The 22,254-nt window shown below is 32.1% G+C and overlaps 1 protein-coding gene across 1 annotated transcript; it reads left to right on the top strand.

Annotated features, from left to right (window-relative positions):
* Positions 1 to 452: 452 nt before the first annotated feature.
* Positions 453 to 21,025, top strand: LOC111056008 (metallophosphoesterase 1; the record flags this gene model as incomplete). The annotated part of the gene is given in 6 exon segments (XM_039424025.1): positions 453 to 594; positions 1,281 to 1,447; positions 14,552 to 14,634; positions 18,951 to 19,073; positions 19,388 to 19,531; positions 20,242 to 21,025. Coding segments are annotated over 6 exon segments (821 nt in total), but the record flags the coding sequence as incomplete, so codon positions are not given.
* Positions 21,026 to 22,254: the final 1,229 nt, after the last annotated feature.

Raw genomic sequence — 22,254 nt, 5'->3', positions numbered from 1 at the left:
GATAATAATTATTATGGAAATCTAAAAACATTCTTACAGTTTGTACAATTAAGTTTATATTATTATTGTTATTATTATTGAGATCTAAATAGAATATAATATGTTATTATTTCAGGATTACTCTAATTTGTTAACTATCATAGGTATATGTAATGTAAGGAAAATTTGAATAAAAAAGTAATAAATATTATTATTATTATTATTAAAGCTTTTGAAATTTTTATAGAATCATGAAACTAATAGTACTAATGTAGGCCTAGACAATCTGATTCAACTAAAATGAGCTCCGCTAAAAAATGAATACTTTCTTGTAGTTTTCAGTAGGAAATATTTTATTATGAAAATTACTGTTTCAAACAGATTTTTTTTCAGAGATGTGAGAATTTTTCTTTTCTAGCAATTAAAATAGATTTTTTGGTGGTTTTATGTATGAGAATAATTATTTATTGTAGGTGATCTATTCGATGAGGGTCTGTGGTGCAGTGATGCTGAATTCACTTACTATGTTCAGCGCTTTCACAGCCTCTTCCATGTTCCTCCTGCAACAAAAATATTTGGTGTCGTAGGAAATCATGACATTGGATTCCATTATGGGTAAATTATTATTATTCATTACACACTCAATTTTCATTGCACTATGTTAAGAAGAAGAGATTCACTTGGAACTGTCAGCATTGTTCGAATGGGAAGAATTGATGTTATTCATAGTTTGAAGTGAATCTTACTAAAATATCATCAGTAATCATCATCGTCTTGTCCGAACACCAGTCCGATGGAATGACTTCTCTCAATTTAAGAAAATTGATGATTTAATGAAATAAATAATATATGCGTTATGTTGATTTTCATCAGTTCCATTCACCAAAAAACTTGAGTTTCAATTTCGTCATTGAACAACCACACATTTCTAATAACAGTGTTATATTTTGTCCAGTATATAAGTGACTGTAATAATATTTTTCTATACTTTTATTGTAATAGGTATCATTTATAATATTGTAATATTTCTCTTATGACTAATCCTCAGAATTATTGCAATTGTTTTTGCAGTTTTGGTGGCCGGAACTGAATCTTCTCTTTATATAGTGACTGTATAGTATTATTGTAAAAGTAATTAACAATTAAATAAATAGTGAATATATAAAGAAGTGACTGCAATTTCTCACAGTGTACTCAACCTGCAAAATGTATGCTGAATTTAATGTTTCTAAATATTGTTTAGATTGTGTAAGACACTTGCTCATCTGTGCTTGTAATGACAGTTCCATAAATTGTTCCAGGATAACACCGTATCTTCAAGATAGATTCACTCGAGCTTTCAACATGCCGTCTGTGAAACTGATTAGTCTGAAGGGCAATCATTTCATTTTGATTAACAGCATGGCAATGGAAGGCGATGGCTGCTTCCTTTGTCGTCCAGCGGAAGTTCAGATTAACAAGATAATAGGTAAATTTTCATGTGTCATTCTCGAATTAGAAAAATACTATAGAAAACAGTTATATGCAAAGGTAGTCTTCTGTGATTCTTGCCAGTGCTGTTGGCTAGTACTTTATATACTACTTTTCTACAACTACTATAACTATACAGGTTTGGTGAGAAGTATGGAAACAGCTGAATATTTCTTTTATAAGGGTAATTTGATGTTAGGTCTGATTGGCGATTTTCTATTTGAATAAAAAAACTACTTTCCTGTCGTATCATAATTTTGGCCCACCATCTTAGAACCATCATTCTAAATCCAACTTCATTCTTTTATATGGGAGGGTGTTCATATGATACATGATTTCAATACAGTATTTCAAGAGAAAATGAATGGCGAAAACCGTATATCGATATCTCAAATCGTTTTTAAGTTATTGAATTCACATTTAAAAATACTAATAAATCTTACAAAAATGAAATAAATGCAAATCCAATAATATTTTAAACTATCAAATTTTACTTTTTCAAGTGTTATTTAACACAGTTACGTCCACTCACTTTGTACAGAAATGTTTGATCTGTCGGATTTTTAATGTTCTCTTTTATTCATATAAATAAAAATATTAATCTTATAAACCCTTATAAATTATTTTGTTACAAGCCACTTGAAAATAGCATTAGTAGCCGAAACTTGTACTGACAAAATAATTTAAAAGTGTACTCAGATTAATATTTTTATTTATATTAAAGGCAGCCCTAAAGAAATGAAGACCATAAAATGGCGTATCAACCAAACATAATTCATTTAGCCTATTCATTAATGTATGATTGAATGGTATCTTCAAATCCTATACTATTAAACAAGCAATTCATGCTTGTATGTTTATATCTTTGTTTTTTTATATCCTTGTTTATATGTCCGTATGTCACCGGATCTCGAAAACGGCTCTAACGATTCTCACAAAATTTGGAACAAAGTAGCTATATGATATAAAAATTCGATTGCACTAGGTCTCATCCCTAGGAAAACTCGCTGAACGACATTAAGAGGATAATACATCCTTGGAAAAACAGCTGAGACTTTCGTCGACCGTGGATAATAAAAGTGAGTGAGCGAGTGCGTCTGTGGAAAATCAAAATATCTCATCCCCGAAATTCATAAGCTGACGTATAGCCAACTGTAAAATATAAACACGACCTAAAAGATGAAGAAACCTTAAGGGTTTGAGAGGTAAAATTATTCGAAAGATTAAGATGTTGATATTGTCAATACCACTTTAATTCACTTTAGTAAATTAAAATATTAATATTTAGTAACTTTAATGTTGGTATTGACAATATCAACATCTTTTTCTTTCAATAATGAAGAAATACCACAACATTTCATACCATACAATCAAATTAGTAAAATTATTCATAATTAATAAAAAATTATCATATTCAAATTAAAACCTATTTTCGTAATGTTTCCAAATTCATCAAAAAAGTTGAATTTCCTTTTAATCCTTCAACCCCAAAACTTTTTTTAGCAGATGCACTCATCTGCTGGGGGGGGGGGGCTCTTAGCCTTTGCATGTTTGGGTTTTTGTTTATAAAGTGATGAGACATAGTATTAGCAATGACCATTTTCAGTGTTCATAGTGTATGTTTGTTCATAGTCCTTTTTTGCTTAGTAGATTTAGATAGAAGTAATTCTCAAGTGAAAACTTCATTATATAGTTGTGAAAGTTGGGCTACATGTTTACTCTAAAAAGTCCAAAATAGTAACTTGTTGCTATTAGTGTAGAATGGTACATAGTATATTAACAAATATTGTAGCAAACATAGTATATCATTATAAATATAAACTATAAATATATTATAATTTCCTCTTTTGTTATAATTGTTCTATGATTTTGTACTCCAGAGCGAAGCTCGGTTCCCCGATATTGTGAATAACTTGGAAAAGGTTCGAGATATAGATGTGCGGGTTTTGCTATTCATTTACTCTTGGATATTATATTTACATATAATATAAGATATTATATTTATATATATTTGTAATATTCTTCTTTATTTCTAATATCTGGTCTTAACCTAATCTGATTGAGAGTATCCAAGTTAGCAAAAATAGTCCACAATTTTTTTAGCATGCAAACCCTCAAAATCTAGACACCAAAATTAAACAAAATCTGATCATATCATTATACAAAAATACATAGCCTACTACCTAAATAATTAGCAACTAATTTCAATAAATAATTAAAATTAAAACATGAACTAGCTTTAACAGAACTGATCATCTAACTTAGATGTGGAACTATATTACATACAGCATTATATATAAATAATTACAAATAATTAGAATTATGAATTCATAGTGCTATGAATTCATAATGTTCTTTTCTCGAGAAATGATGTTGAATGAGTGAATATTTAGGGTAGATGAATTTAGTGTGAAGTTTTAAAACTTCTTGTTAGGCTTCATAAGTTTTATTAGATTGATTTATCATTAATTATTTGAATAGTAATATTGGGGATTTCTTGTATTGCAAGTAAATAGACACCGTACCAAGTACTAACTAACTTACTGTTCTAATTGGAATGAGGATGTTGATAATAAATGAGTTGAGTAATACACTGCAAGTAGATATTAAAAAATATATAATTGATAAATGTGATTTGAAGTGGAATAAAAAAAATATGTAATTTTGTCAAGTAAACAAAATTTTACCCAGGAACTTATATCCTCATTCTAATATAGACCAATTGTCTTTAACCTTTTCCCCAAACATATATTAAACCGGCTCTTCTTTTATAACCATGATTTTGTAATATATTTAGAAAATTTATAAGTCTCACTTTAGTCCATACAGTTTGTTCAAAACCACATTCTCTAAGGATGTATTAAACATGCTCTTCATCTCAGAACCATGATTTTTTCAAAGATATTTGAAACCTTCATCTTTTTTGTGTAGTTGACATTTTCTTAGTATTTTTATATAATATGAAACCTTAATAACTCACTCTAATCTCAACCGATTTTTGTGATCCATATTTTTGAATATGGAAATATATATTCATCAAACTTAATCTCAGAATTTCACTAATCCTCATCCTTGAAACATGTATCAAACAGGTTCCTTTTCTAGAACCATGATATTCAAAGAGATTTGAAACCTTAAAATTAACTCACTTCAATCCAGACAATTCTCTTGATTAATATTCTCAAAACATGGATCAAAGGAGCTCTTTAGAACCATGATTTATTTGTAGAAATTTGAAAACTTAGAACTAACTCACTCTGATCTCCAAGCTCTATCTCAGAGCCGTGATTTATTCAATGAAATGTACAACTTCTGTATCACTTTAACCCTACCTCACTCTAATCTCGACCAATTCACTTATGTATCTGTGCATGCTTGATGAGATGTGCCTTCTGCCTGAAAGCCTTCCCACATACCTCACACCTGAACGGTTTCTCTCCGGTGTGCGCAGGTGAACCTTAATGTTAGATTTATTCGAAAACCCCCGGTAACAAATTGTACACCTGTGAATCGGCTTCTCCTTACCCATAGCACCTTCAGCATACACCACAGTTGATGTCGCAGTTGTAGATTGCGCCTTATTTTTGTTGCGGGATTTTGACTTCTTGTTGGGGGTTGTTGTGTGGGGAAAACCAACCTGTAACTCTAATTGACCGAGCGAAGTGAGGTCTAAGATTCAAGTCGACGGTTTGGCATTTCTCTTAATGTTTAAATGTTTGAATGTTTATATGTTGCGCATTTACGGCGAAACGCGGTAATAGATTTTCATGAAATTTGAAAGGTATGTTCCTTTTTAAATTGCGCGTCGACGTATATACAAGGTTTTTGGAAATTTTGTATTTCAAGGATAATATAAAAGGAAAAAGAACCCTCCTTCATAAGCCAATATTAGAGTAAAAATCTGGTGTGGCGCACTCACACAACTTTCCTTGTCGTTATGAAAATTGATCACCTGACGCTAGTGTTCCCGCGCATCTCAAGTCTACTATTCAAAGATCTGAGCCAGCTAGTGACAGGACAATAGCGCTGCAGACACACGAAGTCTGCTATCTCTTCATAGTGAATGATTTAATAGAATCAACAGTTGCCAACAGTTTGCAATTGAATAATCTTATTTTCTCGAATTTCGAGCTTATTTTCAATTTTAGGTGAAAATGTTACTAGACATCAATTGTAGAGATTTTTATGCTCAATCTTTTCCACTTGAAATTTTTGGTTTAGATTGTATCTGATGCTTGATAATTGGGAATCTAAAATCAAACTTTGCATAGATGGGGCGGTGTTCCTGAAATTTTTACAGATATGTGACTTGTGGCAGTTGATAGAACTTATCAATGACTTTTCATGGTATGAATTTGATCAAAATCGTTGGAGCCGTTTTCGAGAAAATCGCAAAAACCCTTGTTTTTGACAGCATTTTCGCCATTTTAGCCGCCATCTTTAATTGTATTAGATCGAAATTGTTCGTGTCGGATCCTTATAGTGTAAGGACCTTAAGTTCCACATTTCAAGTCATTCCGTTGATTGGGAGATGAGATATCGTGTACACAGACGCACATACACTCATACACACACACACACACACACACACACACACACACACACACACACACACACACACACACACACACACATTCAGAATTATTCATCATAAATCAGCTGTCAAGTGGACTATTCATAATAAATACTACCCGTTCAAAAACATCGAACATCTTGAAAATGTATCTCTCCATCAACGTTGTAGACAGTTGCAGCCAGACCTGATAACAGCGCTCACACTCACATTCCAGGACGACACGTCACGGTACGATGGGGCAGAAAGCTGTATGTTTATTTAGGATTTTTTCTAGACATTTTAAATTGATAAATTATTTATTGATTTTTGAGAAAACATAACAACAGGTCAATGTAACTTACTGAGCGCGAGGTCTACTGTTCACAGAACTACTAGTATAGATTACAAAGGCATTTGGTATGTATAATCTTACAGGTTGCCCCCTCAATGGCCGATTTCAATTCCAAGTACAACACTAGCGCTGCATGTGAGTTTATGCATCTTTAAGGTCTTTGGATATAACTACTATGATAAATATAACTTGTATAAATAAATAAATAAATAAATAAATAAATATATAAATATATATATATATATATATATACTTCTTCGCGGTATATGTGCATAGCAGGTGACTTCTTGAAGACGTCTTCCACGTGTGTGGTTCGCAAAGGCAAATCAATTGATAGTGACTTTGAAAATTGAGTAAAATAGCCATATGTAGTCATACCATAAGGTGCGTACAGATATACGCGCCGCGAACATGAACAATTCACTTTTAATCAGCTGATGCCAAGCTTTTTATATCTGTATATTACCGTTTCTGTAAAAATACAGATATAGTCAGCTGATTAAAAGTGAATTGCTCATGTTCGCGGCGCGTATATCTGTACACACCTATACATAGTCATCAATCTTTCTCTTGAACAAATCAATTTTCCATCATCATAATTACTATTCTAGAATTTAAAAATGTAAAATTTTATATTTAAAACTTTGATCAGCCCAATGTTACATACAAATTAATTTACATACTTATTCCGGACATTTCTTGTAGGATATAAAATATAAGTTATACAATACAGTTAGTTATCAGACTCTGATGAGAGTGGACGTAAAGCGATTGAGCTCCGTTATCTAAAAGTGAGCGTGTCTAGTCGGAATGGATTGTCATAAATGCAACAAATTGATCGTGCGGTCTTCGAAGGATAAGGCTACGAACAAGATTCAGTGTAGCGAGTGCAGGGAGAATTTCCATGAACAGTGCGTGGGTTTTGGTGAAACAGAGTTGAGTGTTTATGAGACATCCGGACGTAAATGGTTGTGCTCGAATTGTTCTCGGTTCATCAACTTTTATCAATTATTTTAACAATTATCTGCTCATCAACTCATCATTGAAAAGCAGAATTAAATCATGGAATCTCTCAAATCGGATATGTTGGCATTGTCTAAAAAAGTAACAGAACTTTTAGTGAGATTGACTGATTTGGAGCAGTATTCAAGATCAAATACTTTGGAAATACATGGTATGCTTAGCTCCCAGAACGAGAACGTCGCCGGAATCGTTATGGAGATTGGAAAGACACTAGATGTCCCTATCAAGGAGGATATTATCGTTGCTTGTCATCGATTGAAGCAGAAGAACAACCGTCCATCGCCTGGAATTATAGTGAAATTTGTCCACTGTGCCGTGAAGGAGAAGATCATGGAGAGGCGTCGTGTGAAGAGGACTCTGTCAACCAGACACTTGGGCTTGGCGTCTGATACTCCGATTTATATTAATCAGTCTCTCTGTCAAGAGAGAGCTATTTTATTTGTAAAGGCAAAAAAAAGAAAAAAGAACTGAACTTAAAGTCTTTATGGATAGACAGAACAGGTAACATTAAGATTATAAGAGACGATACTTCAACTATTTGCGTTATCAAAACTGATAGCGATATTGAAAAACTTGCAGGTAACCGAGTTTAACACAGTGCCTTGTGTGATACGAGAATTATATTTTCGACTGTCTGATAAGGCTATTATCAATCATTACGTTATTTCTCCTGTCTTCCGCTACTCAGTTCGCGAAATATTCAATTGCTTATCAAATTATTGCAAATGAAAATGAACTTTATTCTGCCTTTGAGTAATACAACAGTTAAATACAATAATCGTTTCAGAATTATTATACTAGCAGCAATTTTTCATAGACGCTGCCAGTTTACATTCATTCTATATATTAATTTCATAATATAGATGTAAGAGTTGCTAAATAAAATAAATAACAATTATCTGCGGTCATTGCGGTACAATGATCAGAATTTTATAAGAAAAATACTGTTTACAGAGAACGAAACTTGAGTCAAAATTTAGAGTTAAAAATTGAATGTCGAATAACAAAACTAAAAGATTCAGATGCATAGAAACAGTTCAAAATACAATTCAGAAAACTTATAATGCACTAATATGTTCATGAAGAGATTACAATGGGGCTAAAACTACAATCTGACATGTTGAGATAAAACTTGGAGTAAACTGTCTAAATCATGTTGTTGAAACAATCAAGGTTTTATAGTTTTCGTAAAATTTGTAAGAGAGGTTTTCCTCCTGCCATCATTAGGTATAATTTTATATAGTTTTGGACCTAGATAAACAAATGATTTCGCAAAAAAACTGAAGTTTATTCTAGGTAGTCGTGAGATGGAATCCTCTCTTCGTCTTTCAGAAAAGCAGGGTCTAAAAAACCCATCATTACCACTACGCAAAAAGAAAATTCTTAATACTTTAAAAGCAAATAAATGCCGAAGTGGGAAAATACCCAGTGATTGGAACAAAGGAAACGAAAGCTCTCTTCGATTTTTGAAATCGAAGTTTACTTGAAATCGTACTTCGATTTCCTGCTAGTTTACTCAAATTTGATTTGAGTAAAGTATTCTAATTAAGTGCTTCTGTAATTTTTGTAGTGGACTGAAATGTACTTTCGCTGCTCCACCCCAGCATACAATGCCATATTCTAATTTAGAATTTATTAGAGCAAAATATACGGTGCGGAGGATTTTTGTGTTACACAGGTCTCTTAAGTGATAAAATTCACATAGGTCTCTATTAATATTTTTCTGCAAGGTTGCTCTGTGGGTGTTCCATTTAAGAGATGAATTAATAAAGATTCCAAGATATTTAATGACATCTACTTGCTCTATTGGGGGACATTGGCATGGAAAATGCATGTACTTCACTTTGCATGTACCAAAGAATAAAAAAATAATTAAATCTAGGTAACCAGTTGGTATACAAGGAATATAATTATAAAGATTAAATCTAAAAATAAGTATTTAAAAATAGTTCTCCAGATACCACTTGGACAAATTCATAGATTTAAGAGCGTAAATAAAATCAGAAATAAATATAGCTTATCAGAAGTACATGGACTTGGTGCAATGCTACATTAAATCCAATATAAAACATTAAATATAAACCAATTAAATATATAACCAATAATATATAATCCAATTCTGGAATTACATAGAGAGGTAAAAAGAATCAAGGTCAGTGGCAGATTGTTTTGAATGGAATGGATGTAACCAATCAGGAGGTGCCTCAGGCATTGCTGATTATTTTTATTCAACCTATATTAATTGCAATAACAATAATGATACTGTAATATCGGATAGAGCAACTTCTCATTCTAAAAGGGTAAGCATGTTTTGAAATGATGCTATTGTTCACGGTATCGCGTTCTTTTCCAAGCTACTAGAGTCTATAAGCGGGTGTTATCGCTGTTTCTCCCTTACTTCGCCAGTGTTTTCGACTCTACGCTAGCCCATACTAATAGATAACAGAGTATGCTGTCATAATTTAATACGTTCTCGTTATTCCTCTTTCATTCGCTTCATGACCATTGCGAAATTAAAATTTACTATACCTTAATACGAACTATACTGAATACTTTTAACAACTAACGACAATAAAATGTCTTGTGAATAAATTAAATTGATCATCGAATCTCTCACAGTATTCTTTATTTCGTTGGCAATCATGAATATTGATTCTAGAACGCAATAAATAAAACAAAAAATATGCATATACTAATATATATATATATATATTATATACAGAGTGTCCCAGATAAGGTGTAAACCCCGGCTATCATAGATTCTACATGCAATTTGCAACAAAAAATGTTCAGTAAAATTTTCTCCTATCGACCTTCGTTTTCGAGATATATTGATTTTTCGATATTTTTCAAGTAGGCGTACTTCCAGTCATTAAATCGTCAATATCTCAAGAACCATTGATCTTAAGTGAATTTTAAGGACATCGTAGAAAAGAGAACAAAATTTCACATTGATTTGAGGTATAAAACATGCCAAAGTCGATTATTGAGTAGTATTTTTCAGCGGTCAAAGTTGAAGAAGAGTGATTTTTGAAGTTTTTTTGAAAACTTCAGACACATTTTTCTCGATTTTTTTTCCAAGGTACGAAATAATTTTTATAGCGCACAATCTTCCTTTTTTGATTATCTTTCGAATGAGACCAAATACAGGTGTCTAGCTCAAATCCTCGAATCAGAATTTCAGTTTAAATTCGATTTTTTAATTAAAAACGAGACTTATCTTGTTTGAGTGTGAATAATTGTCTACAATTTGATAGCTTTGTGTCGAGTGATTGAGGGCCTAAAAATACTTTCTCTACAGGAAATTTGGCTGAGAAATTCAATGAAACTGGTTAGAAGTTCGTATCTGCAATTGCTATTGAGATACAAGTTGAAAAAAGTTCAAAGTCGAGTTAAAATCTAAACTTTTCAAACAGTTTTTTTTTATTTTTTTCACAGTAAAAATATTTTTCCAATAATGAAAAAACTTTGCCATTTTATAAACTATCGAATGAGTATAAATTTTCCAGGAAAATTACAAAACTAGAGTGTTAAAAAATGAAAATTTTCAAGAAGAGCACCCTAAAGACATCTGTTCGTTGTTTTAAATTCATACCATTGAGATTCAATAATTGAGTGAGAAGGAAAAATCAATCTGTTCATTAATCAGCTGCTCTGATAGAATAGAAAGTTTTTCTAATGCTCACCCAACAATAGAGACAATTCTCGCAGTCATTGTATGAAAAGTAACGTGCTTCCAGTCGGTCGATAATGATGTCTTTCCAGTCAATAGTCAAGTTTTCCCTGTTCGTTCGTTTGTGTTCCTGAGTTATTAAGTCTAGTTTTTCCATGAGTGTTTGATTTTTCCAATTCACTATTTTAGTTTTGTTGTTTTCTGTTTCCAAGTTTATATTTCAGTTAGAGTATTGTTTTCGAGTGTAGTTTGAGTTTTTTTTAGTTCATTAGTATGATAAGTCTTTTTTTACTCAAGTTCAATAAGTTATCAAGTGTCCGTGTTTATTATCGTTATCAACATGAAATTCTCCACAATTGAGTATACAGACATGCTATTGGTATATGCAGAATGTGCATACAACTCAAAAGAGGCGGAGAGACTTTACAGAAGACGCTTCCCTCATCGACAAAATCCTTCTTTGAACTCCTCCTCCTCGACTTTGAACTTTTTTCAACTTGTATCTCAATAACAATTGCAGATACGAACTTCTAACCAGTTTCATTGAATTTCTCAGCTAAATTTGCTATAGAAAAAGTATTTTACGCCCTCAATCACTCGACACAAAGCTATCAAATTGTAGACAATTATTCACACTCAAACAAGATAAGTCTCGTTTTTAATTAAAAAATCGAATTTAAACTGAAATTCTGATTCGAGGATTTGAGCTAGACACCTGTATTTGGTCTCATTCGAAAGATAATCAAAAAAGGAAGTTTTTGCGCTATAAAAATTATTTCGTACCCTGGAAAAAAAATCGAGAAAAATGTGTCTGAAGTTTTCAAAAAAACTTCAAAAATCACTCTTTTTCAACTTTGACCGCTAAAAAATACTACTCAATAATCGACTTTGGCATGTTTTATACCTCAAATCAATGTGAAATTTTGTCCTCTTTTCCACGATGTCCTTAACATTCACTTAAGATCAATGGTTCTTGAGATATTGACGATTTAATGACTGGAAGTACGCCTAATTGAAAAATATCGAAAAATCGATATATCTCGAAAACGAAGGTCGATAGAAGAAAATTTTACTGAACATTTTTTGTTGCAAATTGCATGTAGAATCTATGGTCGCCGGGGTTCACACCTTATCTGGGACAGAATATACAGGGTGTCCCAGATAAGGTGTAAACCCCGGCTACCATAGATTCTGCATGCAATTTGCAACAAAAAATATCCAGTAAAATTTTCTCCCATCGACCTTCGTTTTCGAGATAAATCGATTTTTCGATATTTTTCAAGTAGGCGTACTTCCAGTCATTAAATCGTCAATATCTCAAGAACCATTGATCTTAAGTGAATGTTAAGGACATCGTGGAAAAGAGGACAAAATTTCACATTGATTTGAGGTATAAAACATGCCAAAGTCGATTATTGAGTAGTATTTTTTAGCGGTCAAAGTTGAAAAAGAGTGATTTTTGAAGTTTTTTTGAAAACTTCAGACACATTTTTCTCGATTTTTTTCTAGGGTACGAAATAATTTTCATAGCGCAAAAACTTCCTTTTTTGATTATCTTTCGAATGAGACCAAATACAGGTGTCAAGCTCAAATCCTCGAATCAGAATTTCAGTTTAAACTCGTTTTTTTAATTAAAAACGAGACTTATCTTGTTTGAGTGTGAATTAATCGTAATATCAATACGTTCTTATAACATTTCATAATCAATTAATATTTCGTTACTCTTAAACAATCCATATTTATTCAATTTTGCATAGGCAGCGAACTAATTGATGATCAGGTTCTTGGAGTAGTGGACCAACAAGGTCAATCACCAGTAATGAAGCTTCCATTAACAGATCGTTATGTTCATACATTGGAAGCACCTCCAAGAAAACTTCCACCCCTTCTTGGCTAGCTTTAAAAAGTTACGCTTACTAATTTTATGCTTATTGCTACCCGACATTTTTTTCCAATCCACTCATTGGCAAATTTTTACTGATTTCTACTGTTTTCTACATCTGGCATTCTTGCAGCCAAATTACACCGAACTGCCACCATTGTAATTTCGGGTAGAGTAACTACTTCTTATTCTAAAAGGGTAATCGTGTTTTGAAATGATGCTTTTGTTCACGGTATCGAAGTTTGTTTGATTGAAGCATTCTTAATAGTTTATTACAAAAAACAAGTAATAAAATCTACTCTGGATACCTAGCCTAATACAATAGAATTAGTAGAAATTTGGATACCTTCAATGACAAAGAAACCTATCGCTACGCTAAAAGTTCGATAACCCCCTAATGATATGGGTGAAGATTAATTTTGGGACTCACCCATGATGATGTCCATCCTGATGTAGATTCGGTGGTCCACAATCACGAAAAAATAACTGGTGTATTAAATCCTGGATTGTAATGAGATTACGCGCTCTGATTCGTTTAACAGCTAAAAGAAGAGTGCACGGAAAGAATGCATTTTTTGTCTCCACCTTAAGGTCAACATTTGAAGGCCTAAAATCAAAAACCAGAATATCCATTAGAGCATTAATGTTGTTATATGAAACTCTAAATAATAAAATAGTTGTGCCAGATTTAATCAAATTTCCATGTTCCATGCAATAGACCAAGACTTGATATGCTATTTCAAATACCGTTTGTCAGAACCGCTCACCATTTCAATTCCTACCTAAATAGAACAATGAGATTGTACAATAGACTAAACCCATTCCTTGATCCCTTTTATGACCGCTACAATACATTCAAAAAATCTTGTGAAGATTATGCTGCTCAATCGATGAATAAATTATTATTTTTGAGCTCTTCCAACTCTCTTTTTTTCAACTGTTTCTTCTTTCTTTGTATATACATATTTTTCATCCCATACCCCTTCACTTACTTTCTGGAATCTAACCCAAATAATATGAATCTCGCCTAATCTTATTAGTTATACTGAATCGTTGTTGAATATCATTAATGAAGTGTGATATTATTTTCTTTTGTTTTCTTTTTCAATTGTAATGTTATACTATCAAATATGTAATTAAGGCTCGTACTGGAGTTTCTCTGTGAGCCTTTTTATGTTATTATCGAATAAATAAGTGAATCAAATGAACTATTAGGAACATGAAATTATATTTTGAAAGTGTCAAAACACCGAAAGATGAATTTCAAGTTAAAATTATAATACAAGAATAATTTTTTATTGATTTTGTAAAACTATGTTTTGGTAAGAAATGATTTGATTACATAAAACAATTTTTTGCAGTACTGTACCTACTTCAAAATTAGAAAATAGTTGAAACTAAAATATAAATGAATAAAATATATCTTATTTATAAGAATCTACCAGTCTGCCTAAAGCGCACTCCCAGAATCTTCTCTTGAATTGTTAGTAAGTAGCTACTAAACAAATTTCAATTTATAATAAAATTTCTTTTTTAATAATTTCAAATTATTGCTGATAACGGTAGCTTGTTGGTTATTCCTCTTTAAAAAAATAGTTATATTGTTCTTTTCCACAGCTCGTCTACAGTGTACCAAGGGGATTGGTAACTGCTCGAAAGGAATGGCATTGAGGCAGTATAGTCGGCCGATATTATTACAAGTGAGTTTGATTAATTTTATCTGTTTAAACTCAGAACTCAACTTCTAAAAAAACAGTACAACTGTTCAATAATCAATTTTAAAGTTGTAAGTGTTCTAAGATCTCAATTATTGTGTGTTTCAATCTGTTACTTCCATTGAAATTGAGATATTGAGATGTTATCATACATCCTCCTATACTATATGATATCGCAATATTGGTCGGTGAGAACACATATCCCAAATCGATTCAAAAACTATATTGATATTACGTAGATAAATGAAACAATAGCGGGGCACCGAGCTTCGCTCGTTATTTATTTATTGATAAACGAGCACAATTCTTCAAAATGATTGGGGAAGGATTAACAGACACAGCTCAAAATTGTTTCTTCCCCGAATTTTTATCTATGAATTATACATAGTCCAAAAAGTAGGTTATGTTCCATACACTTCATACACCTCAGTCTAAACATTTGAAAACAGAAAAGTTTTAATTTAGATTGTCTACAAACCAAATTGAATAACAAAATAACACTCACTAATCACTAAGAACTGTAAAATAATGATTAACTTTTGATTGATTATTATTTTTGATAAATTATGAATAATTTTACCTTTCAAACCCTTAAGGTTTCTTTATCTTTTAGGTCGTGTTTATATTTTACAGCTGGCTATACGTCAGCTTATGAATTTCGGGGAAGAGATATTTTGATTTTTCACAGACGCACTCGCTCACTCACTTTTTTAATATCCACAGACGCACTCGCTCACTCACTTTTTTAATATCCACAGACGCACTCGCTCACTCACTTTTTTAATATTCACAGACGACGAAAGTCAACTGGTTTTCCAACTATGAATTATCCTTTTAATGTCGTTCAGCAAGTTTTCCCAGGCATGGGACCTAGTGCAATCGAATTTTTATATCATGAACCTACTATGTTTCAAATTTCGTGAAAATCGTTAGAGCCGTTTTCGAGATCCGTTGGACATAAATAACCATATAAATAACCAACTATATAAATATATATATACAGGAATTGCTCGCTTAATATAATAGGATAGATGTAAATAGATAAACAGTAGACTAGAAACTATAAACTAGAATAAACTATATCATGACTCCCTCAATTATTAATCACATCACAAATCCTTGATTTTCCAGGAGTAAGAAAGATTGGTGACTCCTGCATTCCAAATCATTCAATACATTTGGTATCTTTCATAGAAAAGTTCAATATTTCTTCAATCATATTCTTTCAACCAAGTAATTTCTGCGTGTGAAGTTTAAGTATTATAAAAAAAGATCACAGGTTATTCGTTGTGGGGGCGGAAGGAAGTTGAAATAAACTAACTGCGCATGCTTGACTGATTTATTCATCTTATTATATTAAGCGAGCAATTTCTGTATATATTTTTATATTTATCTGGTTATTTATGTCCATCGGATCTCGAAAACGGCTCTAACGATTTTCACCAAATTTTGAACATAGTAGGTTGTGAAATACAAGTATGAATTATTTCCAAATACTAGTGTATTTTCTCATCCCTCGGAAAACTCGCTTGTCGCGAAAATCGACTTGATCAAAATAATCTTATTTGTTGACAAGACATGGTATATCATTCTAAATTAGAGTATATCATAATTTTCAAAGTTAATCAGTATTTCACAGTTCTAAGTGATTAGTGAGTGTTATTTTGTTATTCAATTTGGTTTGTAATCAATCTAAATTAGAACATTTCTGTTTTCAAATGTTTGGACTGAAAATTGGACCTGGATTCAAGTATATGGCCCTGAATGTTCCAAGTGGGAAAGCACCCACATCCCTATACATTTTAATTTGTTTCGATTGCCGGCTTTATTGAGACTGCAGTTTCCACGCAAATTCTTCTCTTAACGAGACGACTGGCCACTTGGGGACAAAGCATAATTCCGTGGGCAAAGGAATACAAGTATGAATTATTTCCAAATACTAGTGTATTTTCCATAGCCAATGGAAATACAGTACCGTGAGAATACCTCATCCCTACATAAAATTGGAAACTGTCAGTCTTCCCGGCCGCAAGTTAGCGAGGTCTTAATGTAAGAAAATTATTTTTTAAATAAGAAAATAAATCCCTTATGATAAAAGTTGACACTGAAAATTCAAATTCAAGTTTACTTGAGTCTCTTAAATAAAATACACTGTTTGAATCATTCAAATCAATGAGTAAATCGCGAATAAAACACAAATAAATAATTATAATATAGTCCAGTCAATATAAAAAGGCATATAAAGGGGGTGTGCTTTCAATTTATATTGTAGCTCTGATTTTTTGATATATTTATGTGATTGTTTGTTATATTTAATGTAGGTAATATATTATATTTTTTTAATATAAGAGAATTCCAGAACCAATTTTTTCATGCATAATTCCTTGTGCTGGATACAGAGTGACCTAAAAACATAGTATTTTCTGTTCTCTCACTTTTTTAACATTATACAATTCTGAATAAAATGAGAGCATTTGGAACTATCTTCCTTCAATGAGTACTCAGTTATTTTTCAAAAATGAGTAAAATTTTAAGAAAAGATTTCAATTTTGATGAATTTGATTTTTTATCAACAATATCTTCCGGTTGTTACCATTTCAATGTATAATTCAAAATACCTTTGGTCGTAATTTTGTGCTCTACAATCTGAGACCAGGTAGAGCGCTTTATCTCATATGGATTTCCAGGTACACCTGACAACAGTGCTCCAAACAATATATTAAAAATTCAGAACTACGATATAAATTGCAAGCACCAATGTATATAGTGATGACTGGACTAATAATTCTCTTGTGATATCATTACAACTGTATATTTCAAAACCATCTAATAACGAAATTGAGAAAAAAACATTATACTATCTGCTCCTATTTCCTTCCTAAATCATAATATCTTTACATAAAAAACATACATAAATGCTATCAGTAATTCACGAGTAAATACTAAAGTTGTCTATTTCAATAAAAATCATATCACTCACTTTCTTGGACTTTCGGTTTCCTGGACTCCGTTTCGTTCGATTCAATCGTCTCGTATCGTCTCTATCTACCTTCTGTATTGACTGGATTACAACTGACAATACTTTTGAGCACAGAATCAGAATGCCAAATGTTACGTGACCGTGTGGCTGATTAGAATTGATTTTAAGCTAACAATCTTGATGGGATTATGATTCTTAGTCAAAACTGAAATGCTGTCTATCCACCCATTTGTAAATAAATCTCCCCAAACCCAATTCACAGGTAATACAATTTATTAATTAATGGTACTGAAGTTCTTCATATGAATTGGGGTAGTTGGTCTTTCAACTGTTTTGTTAGTGCTCCTATTACAGTTTACAAAACTAACAATTTACAAATATGCTTCTACCAGTATTATATTAGTCATATTTGTACGTAGTTTGGTGTATTTCATTGATATTACATTCAGTGATGCACCTTAATATCCAAGAAAATCCATTTTTATGTTGGCCTACATTTAGGAATCTTTTCAAACTATCCAACTGGAATTATATTTGAAAGCCGATTCCAGTGGCTTTAACATTCGGATGGTAAGCAAGTTTGTCTGAAAAACAGTGATGACATAAAAGTGCTGAATATTTTGAATAATTTAACAACATTCATTTCATTAATTTCCTCTTTATCGATGATTTATAAACATTTAAGACTAGGGTGTTTGTTGTTAATCAGTAGTGTTATACCACATTATTAACTTCTAACGAAACATCATAGTTTAATAGTTTCATAGGGAAATATAATATTATGCGATGCATTCTCCATGTCAAGAAAATCTGCAACAGCTATTGCATAAACTTTGCAAAAAACGAGATTTGTATAATATACGAGATAACTGCCAATGAGTTGCATGAAGAAAGAATATGAAAGAGATGCTCGGGAGGGAGCGAGAACAATGGCAGCGACTGAACTTCCGTCCTTATTAGCCGTGGAGCACTTTGTTTACGAGATTCTGTCGCTCACGGCTAATAGGGCCCTTAGGCATACCTAACACACTTTGACTAGATGTTTATTGACTAGAAACATTGCATTCTAATGTGGTTTTTTCAATTCCATTAATATAATAGTTTATTCGTTCATCCCGAACTGCGAAGTATTAACATATTATTTGTGAAACCGGCATGCAGTCCATTCAATTGCCAGTCAAATTAACGGCATGTCGGTGTTTGAATAGTTCATTTATTTATTAAAAATAGTCTAATGAACCACTTTTTTGGTATATACTATCATTTCAAGTTGAGACAAAAACTTCAGAAAAAAGTTAATGTATTTTATTTTCTCTGACAGCATTTTCCACTATATCGTGAATCGGATTCTGACTGCAATGAGCCCGATGAAGCGCCTGAGGACGAGAAAAAGCAGAAATTTCGAGAAAGATGGGAATGTCTTTCAAAGGAGTCAAGTGAATTCGTAAGCATAAATATATTTCATTGATTTTAATAATATCTGTCAATTCAAATGTCAGTAATGTTCTCACGTATTCAACATTTTCTCAATAGCTGTCTTGTTGTTTTTATTATTTCTTCCTCCCTACAGTGAAATCCATTTTAAACGATCTGCTTTCCTTATTAATAACACAGACGTTCCCCATTCAATCAATGCTGTTTGACAGAGTGAAGTGAATTTCACTGAAGAAGTAGCGACCTTAGGATGTTTCTTGCTTTGCATTCTATTGCTCCTGTGCTATTCTATTTCATTTAATATGAAATTTCAATATGTTTCAGCTTCTATTTGGATTGAAGCCTAGATTAGTTGTTGATGGGCACACACATCACGGGTGCTACACCTACCATACAGAGAGTGACACCCATGAGTTTACCATACCTTCTTTCAGTTGGAGAAATAAGGACAATCCTTCATTCATGATGGTACGTTTACTATTTAATTTATTATAATCTGATATAATATTTATAATAGCCCAGTTATAAAGGGGTTTTCGGTCCTAAAATTATAAAATAATAAAAACTGAATCTCATAAAGCTTTGGAATCTCATAATCAAATATGAACTACCAGATGATGAACTTGACATTTTTGCACCAAGATTATGAATTTACTGAGGACGGTTAAGGCTTATTTTGAGTAAGTAATTAATCCTTTATTTTAATAATTAAAATGAACCTATTTAATTTGTATACAATCCACGTGTAGAGAAGAGCCCTATATTAAATAAACACCTTGACCTTGAATAAATACGAGGCTGTGGAACTGAATGTTGTTAGTCCGATTCCAGCTTTGGGATTTGCTTTTTATGAATTTCCAACTTCAATTAAGATTATTCATGTAATTTTTGTTATGGAGTAGCAGAGCACAGGTTACACCTGCTCGTAGATAATAAATGTAACCAATCAGAGGAATTTAAAATCTCACTTTTTACTCACTCGAAATCATGTTTGAATCAAAACATTGACTCAATACCTTATATATTTCCATTTAAAATTACGGATTGAGGCAGTTTTGGACAAATGTCTGTGGTAGCCTTTCTATCATTGTATTTATTGTTTAAAAATAAATTGATTATTACGTATTTGTTGTATACTATCATGTTTGAAAAATAAATGTGTGACACTTTTATTGCAGGCTGTGCTCTCACCAAACAATTACGCAGTATCTAAGTGCTACATTCCAAGGGAATCAACAATCATCAAACTGTACATAGGAGGAATGTTGGTCATTCTGGTGGCAGCCTTCTTGCTGTACCCACGCCATAGTCGCAGAGCCCATTTCTTCAAAATCAGCTAAGATCTGGTAACAATCAATAATTCCAATTAAATAGAAACAAACTGCCCTTGATGATGGAGAGAATTCCACCAAATATAATGTTACTATTCCAGTAGTAAATTCAGACTTCATATCTAATATAATATATTATCCATATTACCATTAACCATAATATATTATCAAAGTGAAAGTCTGTTTTGCTGAAAATGTGATTGAGATACATTTAAATTTGTGTTCTTTGATGCTATTTTCAATCGAGAATTATAGTTCATCTCTGTAAATCTTGTGTTTGATCTCATAATTAATTTTAAGAACTGCGCGACCAAAGCGGGCACAACGAATTTTGTGTTAAAGTATGTTAAAGTAGTGTAAAGTATTTTTCACCTTCTGTAATAATATGAAAATGGTACTGAATTTCTCGGCTAGATTTTAAAAATGTGTCCTATATTATATATTTAAAAAAATCATATTTTGAGAATTCTTTGAAAATATGATTTTTAAAGATATATTTAAAATTAAATTTGTTTTTATCATAAAAGATATGATTTTCTTTACTATTGAATTTATTGTAGAGTTATCAAGCTCTACGTACTTTTATTAACTTGAACTGTCATCAACAAGCTAAAAATAAAAATTTACAATAATTTGGTTCTATTTTCATCTTTATTCGTTGGAAGATCATATATATTTTTAGCTTAAGTATGTATGTTTGTATTTATTTATTCATGGTTTATTTTTAATTACCTTAAGTAATTATTATGGTTTAAACTTTCATGATTTGATCTTTTCTTGATCTTTATTCAATTTATTCCTCCAAATGATGGAAAAATTCTTATTATTTTATTCAATGATGAGTTATTATAAGTGAGCTCACTGAGATTCATTTTTATCTTGATATTTTTACCAACAATAATTTTCAATTCAATAGGCTTGATCAAATGATCACAATATAATTGAACAGCGCGGGGTAACTTAGAGGGGTTTACAAAATACGGAGGACCGAGGAAAATACATAAAATGCGGATTGACTTACTTGATGCGGTTTCAACGACGACTGTGGTCTCACTCAGCTCTGCCGGGGAAAAGCACCCTTCTTCTCCTCGGAGATAGACAGAGGTAGGTAGAGAGAGAGGAGGGAACTAAAAGCGATAAGACGCACTGTACTGTTTGCGTTCTAACCAATCATAATATATAATATATTGGTATGATGGGGTGATGGGGTGATGCTGGTTTCCACCATCAACATTTTGTGGGACGTGTGTTGGTGTTCTTTTGCCAGAACGTCGGAATCCGTCTAGCTTTTGAGTACTATTTTTTTATATTCGCACCACAGTCTCGTCTGTATAACAGCCAGCCATTATTAATACTTGTGTTCAACAGTTGCGGAAAAAAAGCTAAATACTACCTGTGTGTTTTGAATCTTGTTCTAAGGAGAGCGACCGGCATATCTACCAAGTCAACATCTCCCATGCGATTATTGTACCGCTTTACAATATTGGGACTTGTCACATCAATATTATTGCTAATTTTGTGGTCGGTATATATTGTGGGAACTGAATCCTTTAGTGTGGGAAACTAAATTACATTTATAATAATTGTGGGAAACTAAGGGTCCTTTATAACTTATATTTTAATAAATTGGAAAGAACTCACCGGATTAAGCTTTTTGCCCCTGGATATGTTTCTGTCGGTTGAGCATCAGGATCAATTTGGCTTCCAGTTTATCGAACTAATTCGCGTTTATTCAATTTTTCCACTACGGTACCGAATAAATTTCCGTCCGCACACTTCAACATAATTATAACGAGAGTTATTACTCTCAGAAAAAACTTTTTTTCAGAGTCTTATGAATATTTTTATTACAGAAATGCT

This window comes from Nilaparvata lugens, chromosome 3 (assembly GCF_014356525.2).
Source record: "Nilaparvata lugens isolate BPH chromosome 3, ASM1435652v1, whole genome shotgun sequence".
In the NCBI taxonomy this organism is placed as follows: Eukaryota; Metazoa; Arthropoda; class Insecta; order Hemiptera; family Delphacidae; genus Nilaparvata; species Nilaparvata lugens.
Note: the sequence above shows the minus strand (reverse complement) of the source record. Positions and strands in the feature narration are given on the sequence as shown.